Source organism: Dicentrarchus labrax, unplaced genomic scaffold, assembly GCF_905237075.1.
Source record: "Dicentrarchus labrax unplaced genomic scaffold, dlabrax2021, whole genome shotgun sequence".
Lineage (NCBI taxonomy): Eukaryota > Metazoa > Chordata > Actinopteri > Moronidae > Dicentrarchus > Dicentrarchus labrax.
In genome coordinates this window covers 11,825,101-11,834,526 of record NW_026136709.1, presented here as the reverse complement: position 1 = coordinate 11,834,526, position 9,426 = coordinate 11,825,101, and the positions used below count along the sequence as shown (strand labels likewise).

The window sequence follows — 9,426 nt, the reverse complement described above, 5'->3', positions numbered from 1 at the left end:
TTTCAGACCTCCCCCCAGTCTCATTTCGCTCAAGTGACGTCACACATCGACACTCCCTTTCCCCCAGCAGAGGGAGAAAGATGGCGCCCACACACGTACTGAGATGCTGTCAACGGGGCTTAGCATGGATACCTGTGATTTTTATCGCCCTGGTCGTCTGCTGGTCGTATTACGCTTATGTGGTGGAGCTTTGTATATGTAAGTAGACGTCCTCCCGCCGTCTGTGGCCTCGTTAAAAGCCCCTTTTTACCGCTGCTGTTTGCGTTTGTGCTTGTCCACACAAACATACAGCTGCTGCTGCTGGCCAGCAGGAAGTAACGTTAAATGGACTGCAGCTCAACAATGGTGTTGGCAAAAGCCTGTCCGAATCTAGATACAGCTAATTATATGTAAGCTGCCATCGGTTTAGGTTGCCGTGTTTTAATGGCAGATTTGTTTTTGGACAAAGAAAAAGTTTCACGGTGCTGTTAATATTGCTGCCCGTCTCGGTCTCTGTTGTTTTGTGTCGAGCTGAATGGAGTCTGCATGGAGAATTAAAATGCCAACTAACAGTATTTGGCTGGCTGACCACATAAATACTTTCCCTCTAACTAGACTACCCGGTAATTAGCTTTGGCACGGGGGATGTGTTGATTTGGCTCTAGAGGCTTCGTGTTTCAAGGAAGAGAAAATGTTGTAACATTGAAGCTTAAACGAGGAAGAAAACTGTATATATTGTGAACTGTGAGTGAGGTATGGCTTGTGTATTTCAGGAGTTCCCAAACTTTTTCATATCAGCATCACAGAGATACACCCACACACCAGATTTGGTGTCAGGGTCTAATTTGTATGTACTTTAATGTAATTGTGATATGAAATATATGCACCTTAGTGTCACACACACACACACACACACACACAGATATGTTTAGTATCAGGGAATCCGATCCAAGAAGACTAGATTAGGTACATTTCCAACCTTAAAATGAGACAATAATTATGTTTGATCCCACGTTACAGATTATATGGCTTCAGTGGGCTCCTGAGTTACAAAAAATACAAAAATAATTAGGTACATTTTTGTTGATGTTCAAATTCCCATTTTCTTTAGCGCTTTAGGGACTTTTTCTTCCCCACATTGGCCCTAAAGAGACTGAAAGTTCACCCCTGAGTCAGAAAACAGTCCCCCTTCACAAGGTGGATGAGAAGCCCTCAAAGTGCTCCAATAAATGGAAAATCACAACAGGGCAAACTCCCTATGCAGAGGAAGGTTATGTCACATGACTGAAAGCTTAAGAGCAGCCACTAAATGGACCTTGTGGTGAGACTAATTTGTCGAAAAGTTGTAGAACAAAAGCATGATTTTGTGGAACAGACATTTGTATTAATATATTGTGGTAGGGAAGCACTGGATTAGATATTCAAATGTAACCATGCCTTATTTTGTAAAACATTTTTAAACAGAATTTAAGCTCACTGTCAGATGTATAACCACTGATTTCAATGTTGATTTAAATAATGACGGTCACTGCTTAGGTTACAGTTTCTTCCTCATCTAACATTTGTTTTCTCTGTTTTTTATCTTACAGTCACCATCCCAAGTATAGGAGAGCAGAGTAAGTGTCTCTGGGAATCAAAATAATGTTTATTTAATGCATTGTGAATGGTTTACAGAATGGAAACAGTTTGCTATTTATTGGGATTATCTGTCTAAGTTCTGGTGAAATATGCTGTGTACACTTAGCTAAAAAAAAAAAAGGCTGGCACAGAAAATGTGCTCTCTCAAAGTGCTGAGGTCGGTCTGCGTGAGGCAGAAGAAGCTCCTCATTCAGCAGTAGCTTCCCACTCTCATTAATCTAATATGTACAGTAGATGTACAGTGTATCGGCATATCCCAAGTGACAGCAGCAGTTCCTCTATAGCAACATTTTTCTGGGAATTTGCTTGTGTTCAATGTCAGTGTACATATCAGACTGTTTTCTATTGGTCCTTATGCTTTGCTTGATGTTTCCCTCCAGTTGTCTACCTGATCTTCTTCCACCTCTCTTTCATCATGTTTGTATGGTCTTACTGGAAGACCATCTTCACCAAGCCTGCCAACCCCTCCAAAGAGGTACAATAACCCGATAATCCTGTAATCTCCTGTTGCCATTAAGTTAGTCTAGATGATATTGCGGGTGGGGACGCTGGTTTCTTTGTATTTCTGTAAAGGTCAAGTGTGTAACATTTGGGAAGCTCTAATGGCAGAAGTTTTATAAAATATTCATAGATACATTTTCATTAGTTTTTTCATTGGGGGGGGGTGAAGCGAGAGAGTTGTAATCTGCAACTTCACTACTAGATGCCACTAAATTCTACCCACTGGACCTTTACACCAATCTACAATTGTTAAGCCCAGATTGGCCTTGGAAAATAGTGTTGGTAGATAGCCGACTGAAATAGTTGCTTAATGGCAGACCTAGCCCACTTCCTTCACTAACATAAAATGAACATGAATGCATACTGTTTGCTTTTTTTCTCTGCAGTTCTGCCTCCCCAAGGCTGAGAAGGAGCGTTATGAGAAGGAAGAACTGCCAGAGTCCCAGCAAGAGATCCTGTGGAGAGCAGCCACCAGTCTGCCTCTGTACACCCGCACAGGAGCCGGAGGTACGTCTTATGCGTGTCCAAATGTGAATGTCCCTCTGTGTTGAAGTTGACCAATAACGAGATATCCACTGTGTTTACACAATGCAGCAATCCGTTACTGTGACCGCTGTCAAGTTATTAAGCCAGACCGGTGTCATCACTGCTCCGCGTGCGACATGTAAGAAATCCTAATTATTGTATGTGATTGTGAACTGTGAGACTTGATTCAACCAAGATCATTTTCTCCTCCACTCCATGTTGATCTCATTTTTTAAAATCTACATTTCTATTACCTTGCTGTGTGTGGCAGGTGTGTGCTGAAGATGGACCACCATTGTCCCTGGTATGTTAAGCTATATACTTCTCACATTTTAATCCTAGTTTTAATCCTCTGAGTTAGGAAGGTTCACTCTTTGTGCCAGGCATATTTGCAACAGGTCCATCAAGCTGTTGAATGTTAATCCCTTCACTGCAAAACATACAATGTTATGAGTGTTTTTCAGTTGCTTAATGCAAGTTTATGAGCATAAGGAGATAGATGTGATTGCCAGCCCTTCCTCATACTGTAAAAGCACAATGCGGTTTACCAAGAGCAAACTACTCATGCTCACTTCCGTTTGTTCTTATCTGCTTTGAATACTTTAAGACTTCATATTACAAATAGTGGAGCTGGATTTGTTTTAAGTCTATGTTGGAATAAAGTCTTGTCTTGCAGCATGATGTTGCCAAAACGGTTAATCATACCCATGGCTATTCCTCTCATTCTCTGTAATCATAACAATAACACAAAGCCTCCACCTTTTTTTTTTGTTTTTTTTAAAGTTCAGGCTGATAAGATTTCTACCCACCGGAAGTGATGTCAGACCTGACCTTTCTGTGTTTGTGTGTCTCCAGGGTGAACAACTGTGTGGGATTCTCCAACTACAAGTTTTTCATCCTCTTCCTGGCCTACTCGCTGGTGTACTGTTTGTTCATTGCGGCCACCGTGCTGCAATATTTCATAAAGTTCTGGACAGTGAGTAACGACATGCAGCCTTGCTCACACTCAGCATGTAGTGAATGTTACAGAGGATGCCGATTTCGGTGGCACACCCAAAAGCCCGGATGAGCATCCTCCGGGTTGGTTGTGCATGGAGCTGACCTCTCCTGTGCTGAGCTGTGCTGCTCCTCTGTTTTCTCCTTTGTCTGTCCTCTCTCACCCTTCACCCTCCGACCCCTCTCTGTTTCCCCCATCTGTTATCCCCAGTTCTCGCACACTGGGTCATTGTTCTCTGATCTCTCTCCTTTCTTTCGCCCTCTCCACTATCAGAACCATCAGTCACGCCACTCATGCAGTCGCAAAACACCTCCTCCTTTTCTTTTTTTTTTGTAGCTGTTCCACTTCGATTTCCTCTCATCTCTCCCTCTTTCATCCCTTTGTTTGCTTCATTCTGGGCACACTTTGTGCATTCACCCACTCTCTGTCCTTCATTCCCCCCCCTTTCACCCAACTTGGCCTTGACTTGTGTTTGCCTGCTGATTTCTAAGTGCTTCCTCCCCTCCCACCTGTTCTCTCCTGGTGTTGCTAACCAGTCTTGTTTCTGTTTGTACTAAAGCTTTGCCGGAGGAAATCGGCAGAGAACTGCCCAAAGGTAACCACGCTATCCTCCAAAGCATTTAGTGTCCGCCTCACCATCGTTGCCATGGTTCTTGTCGTATTGTGCGTGCAGTGGCGTGGTTCGCATGACTCTCTTCTTATTTCTCTTTTACTCTGCCTTTTGTCTTTTTTTAACCTTCTTTCTCTTTCTTTCCATAAATATCCTCCAATATGAATTTGTTATTAATTCCTCTCTCGCTCTCCTCTTCTTCCGTCTCTCATCCCCAGAATGAGCTGCCAGACACTCACGCCAAATTCCACGTCCTGTTCCTTTTTTTTGTGGCAGCCATGTTCTGCATCAGTATTCTGTCCCTCTTCAGCTACCACCTGTGGCTCGTAGGGAAGAACAGGTCCACTATAGGTAACACACACACACACACACACACACACACACACACACACACATTTTACGGGTGTTTTCTGCTGTTTAATGTAATTATCCAACATTGATTTTTATTTAAAGGGTTTTTTTAAAAAAAGATTTTCAACAGTGTCTAAGATATAAAGTTGATAGTTCCAAATTTTGAAATAATATTCCTTTCCTCTCTTATCCAATAAGATTAATGGCTGTTTAATGATGTCTGTATTTGTCTTCTCTGTTCATTCTTCCCTCCGTGTTGCTCCCTCTTTGCAGAGGCGTTCAGAGCACCTGTTTTTAGGACAGGCTCTGATAAGAACGGCTTCTCTCTGGGTTTCCGGAAGAATATCGCTCAGGTCTTTGGAGACCAGAAGAAGTACTGGCTGCTGCCCGTCTTCACCAGGTAAAGGCGACACATTTAGAATTGAACACAGATGATAGAGACAGAGGCTCTTGTCACCAATACTAGACTCAAGCCAAGTATTGACTTTGTTTCCCATTTGTGTATTCTCTAGTTGAATTTACAGCACACTACAGCTGAATGAAGAAATGTTCTTTTAAATGTGTGTGACAGATTTTTTTCATTCTAATAAAAAAGAGCTGACAACAGTGGATCTCCTCTTTTTAAGTAACAGGTTACCTTTGCTGCAGTTCCAATGGAAAACTGCAGGTTGACTGAACTTAATCTTGAGTTTCTCCTTTCCTCTTTGTTACCTGCAGTCAGGGAGATGGCTTGACGTTCCCTACACGGCTGGTCAACTCTGATGTAGAGCAGGCCACTGTGACCTTGCAGCCAGAGCCCAGTAAAAGGTGATAAATCTTGGTGTAATAAAACGTATATTATTTTACATGAGGCTCTGAAAAGGATATATGTTGTGGATGCACTCTTCATTTTGCTTATTTTTTTTACTTGTTGGGCATGTTCGCAGTGCTGCTGAGGTCCCCGTGAGCCCTCTCAGTGAGTCACAGAATCGCCTCCTGAGCAACGACCAGCATGCCAACAACATCGGAGAGCATTTGGCTAATAACACCCTCAAATCAGGTGAGCTCGGCCGGGGATGATAATGTTTCACAGACAGAATTAACATTAACAACTCACTGTATTGTCTTGGTGTCTCGTTACCTTATCAACTTTCTGTTTGGCTTCACAGCTGAAAGTGAAACCATTACAATCTCTGTGGAGAGCGAGTCCTAACCAGGTGAATATGAGTAAACACACTTCACTCTGTACGTATGTTTGTTTGGGTACAGCTCTGACTAAATGATGTACATTTCGATTGTAATCTACAGTCACGTAGCTAATAATTTTTTGTTTTGTCTCTTCTCTGCCACAGGAGAAACTCCTCAGTCATCTAATATGATGCCTTAAGCAACAGCAACAGTTTAGTTTGTCTCCGTGGCAACCGTCTCCCAGCGCAACCTCATCCCCACAGACCCATTCAGAGTAACTATGGAAAAGCATTAGTTTTTTTGCCCATCGCAGCACAGTAATGCATCTATGGCATTGGCATTTTTGCATGCAGTGCAAATCTCACCTACCCCCACAGGACAGACTGGTTCGCTCTCACACCAACGCACACATGCTAATAGTCACACATTCAAATCTATACATATTTCCTTGTCTTATTTCGATTTCTTTTTCACACAACTTGAGCGTTTATTTGATGATGAGAAAATTGAAGAATCCTGGAGGGAATATGTGCTACGTTTGGTGTTTTTAGTGAGAGAACTTTTTTGTGCCAAAAGCTTCCTGGTCGCATCAGGAAATGTTTTATAGGCACAAAGCTGCAGTGAAGAGTGGGGGACGAGCTGGAGCAGCGCGTTCTTGTTTTGAACATCTCTCTCCGTGTTTTTAGAAAGGCAGTACATCCCGTGGAGATGGATCAGTTTACTTTGCGTGACTTTTTTTTTTTGTCTTTTTTTTTTTTTTAACTCATAATGTTGGGGCGCATCTGTGGTCCGCACCTTTTGAGATGGATGTTTCCCACCAAAACCTGGACTATCTTACAGAGGACTCTACTGCATGGTTCAGTGGACTGAACCAGCACAACACAGGGAAGACTGTAGCTGGGTTTTGGATGGAGTTTTGGATATCAGAGCACAAGATGGCACATTTGCACTTTGTAGATTATCAATGTCCATCAAACAACGTGCTGCTTTCTTATCATGTCCAAAAAGCATCCTGGGTATAACGGATGTTGGATGTTCATGTGATTTATGGCGTATTGTTTGTGTGTGCGAATGTGTTTAACAGTTAAAGTGGCAGTCTTTTTTTTTTCTTTTTTTTAAAGAACTAACAGACTAAAAGAATCTGTTTTATGTGCTTTTGTGGCCAACTTGTGTTAAAACATGCTGCTTATAAATGGACAGTTTGACCTGGGAGATGTATTTCACACAGCGCAATGTGCGGCGTCTGTCACTACCTGTTCTCTTAAGGTCATTTAATTATGTCATATGCCGATCAGTGATTCTCAGCCCACAATGTCAACGTTCTGTTTTTCTACAGTTTCAACCTTTACTATGACACCAACACTCATTGCCAAATAAGGGCTGACCTGTCAGGAGCTCTGACCTCTGAACCTGAAGTGTTTACAACATCCTAGCTTTATCTTCACTGGCCAATTTCATCATAACCAAATTCTTTTTACCAGTCGTTGTGGCGCAATATTTTCTACAAGGTTCATCTGTTCCTCCTGCCTGTAGTGGGCCATGATGTCCTTGCAATACCAGTGCTGGCCAACAGGTGGCAGCAATGCTCTTCTTATCTGCCCTCATTCAGATGGAGATTTTTCTGAACTTTATCAACATGTGGCTCAGGGCTCAATTCACTTTCAGGTTAATTTGCAGGTGCAGCATTCTTCAGAATTAAATATTTTCGTAATATGTCATTAATATGCATCATTTTCCTATAATAACACCCTAACACCCACATTTGATTTCAAATGAAAGTGAATTGAACCCATCTGATATACTGTAAAATAGTCGGTATAGCTTCTGCTCACCTTGCGTTCTCTGTGCTTGCAGAGTGAGCTCAGTTTTGTGACCTTGAACTGTTAAAGGAGCCTCAGCATGTGTAAAACTTAACAGTGAACTGTCTTGCGTCTGGGTTAAACATCTGGGACGTGACTTAAAGTCTAACAACATCTGTAAAGGAAGAGAGATTCGATTTCATGACTTCTACATAACACACCTTGTGAGTAACTGTTTGAGAATGGACTATTTTATCAGTATAACCAAATAACAATTGTTCAGGAATGAGTTACATCCTTTTCCAAGGAATTTTGTTATTTATATGCAACTTTCCGATTCACATTGGAGGGAGACCCAGAAAATTCCTGATGTCTGTCATTGCTCATGTCTACCTGATCACATCCCTGACTATTGCTGGATGAGCCTCCTACTAACCAGATCCCACCAGACTCCTGTGATGTACAAGTTTACAGCTGTTTCTATCGTGTAGAGTGAGTTAGTGGTGTTGTACGGTGTGTTTCTTGGTAATCATTGTCACAATTGTGCTGAATGTGCTACAGGTGGGACACTGAGGGTATTCGATCCAATGGTGGAGCATTAAAAACTGCTCGCTCTTTGGATTTTATGTTTACGTTTGATCCTTCCAATCATGTTTGACCTTTTTTTTTTTTTTTTTTTTTAAGTGTTCTTTTTGGCTTATTATTGCCTTTATTTGATTGGACAGCTGAAGACAGACAGGAAAGGGGGGCAGAGAGAGAGGGGATGGCACGCAGCAAAGGGCCGCAGGTCGGATTCAAATCCTGGGCCGCTGCAGCAAGGTCTCAGCCTCTGTACATGGGTCGCCAGCTCTACCCACTGAGGTAACCGGGTGCCCATGTTTGACCTTTTGAGCCCAAGTGTATTTATAATTACTCTTTACAAACAGGTGATTGGGGGATATTATATGGATTATGCTCACAGTGGCTAAGTATCAGAATCACACTGTGGTTTGATCTCAGTTTAGCAGATTCAATTACTGTCAGAGATCATGATCCAAGCCAAGGTTGCGTTCCGATCATGTAGATTTTTTCTAAACCTCATACATTTAGTTAAAGAAAAAGACAAAAAAATGACTCGTATAATCTGCAAGGAACCTGGCTTGTTCCACACGTCACTTACGGCCACTGATTCTGAAACATTGGACCTGTTGTCTTGTTGTTTTACAAATTGCCTATATTCTCTCTCTGGGCTGTTAGGCCTTGAGACTAAAGTGCGCGTGTGTATTTTGTAATGCTTAATTGAGTGTTCTTTTGTAATATTGTCGTCTTGGGAGAAATGCTTCTGTGCAGCCATGAGATTTTTACATCTGTGTACATACATAACGTCTGACTAATGCTCAAAAAGCATGGCGCCTAACTTATGTAAAATTGTGTTTTACCGTGATAACAGGAATTTGGGGGTTTTTCAACTATTGCTAGGTGCGTCATGTTTTAAATTAGCTTTACTCTGGTTTGTCTCAACTTTATAAATGAAGCCATAACAACTCCTGTGAAAACGGAGGAAGGATCTAAAAATTTCAGTCTGATTTCTGTCGACAAAAACATTTTACATCTGTATTTACCTTGCAGATGTAGCCTATCATAGCTCGCTTATTGCTACATTTTGGTTTCTTTTTGTTACAATGTCCTATTTTACAATATGTGTATATATATTGATAATGTATGAAGAAGACTACATATATTTTTCTTGTCTGATTAATTTTACTGTTCCTATTTTGTGATGAAAGTACATGCCTCCACACAATTAACGTGAAAATAACAATAAATGTTTTTTTAAACCTCCAGTCAAATCTTGCTCTCATCAGTTTTTTTGGTTAATT

At 41.5% G+C, this 9,426-nt stretch overlaps 1 protein-coding gene across 3 annotated transcripts; it reads left to right on the top strand.

The window, feature by feature from the left end:
- Window positions 1-74: 74 nt before the first annotated feature.
- LOC127369375 (palmitoyltransferase ZDHHC20-B) lies at window positions 75-9,390 on the top strand. 3 transcript variants are annotated; one of them, XM_051410661.1, is made up of 14 exons: window positions 76-198; window positions 1,569-1,595; window positions 1,998-2,092; window positions 2,505-2,625; window positions 2,713-2,782; window positions 2,915-2,947; window positions 3,499-3,619; window positions 4,200-4,235; window positions 4,469-4,601; window positions 4,875-5,001; window positions 5,319-5,408; window positions 5,528-5,640; window positions 5,750-5,797; window positions 5,933-9,390. In XM_051410661.1, the coding sequence occupies exons 1-13, from the start codon at window positions 81-83 to the stop codon at window positions 5,791-5,793; spliced, it is 1,128 nt and encodes a 375-aa protein (XP_051266621.1). In that variant the 5' UTR covers window positions 76-80; the 3' UTR covers window positions 5,794-5,797; window positions 5,933-9,390. The 3 variants fall into 3 exon arrangements, with proteins under 3 accessions (XP_051266624.1, XP_051266621.1, XP_051266623.1); XM_051410663.1 differs by having other exon boundaries at window positions 5,750-5,825; XM_051410664.1 differs by lacking the exon at window positions 4,200-4,235 and having other exon boundaries at window positions 75-198.
- Window positions 9,391-9,426: the final 36 nt, after the last annotated feature.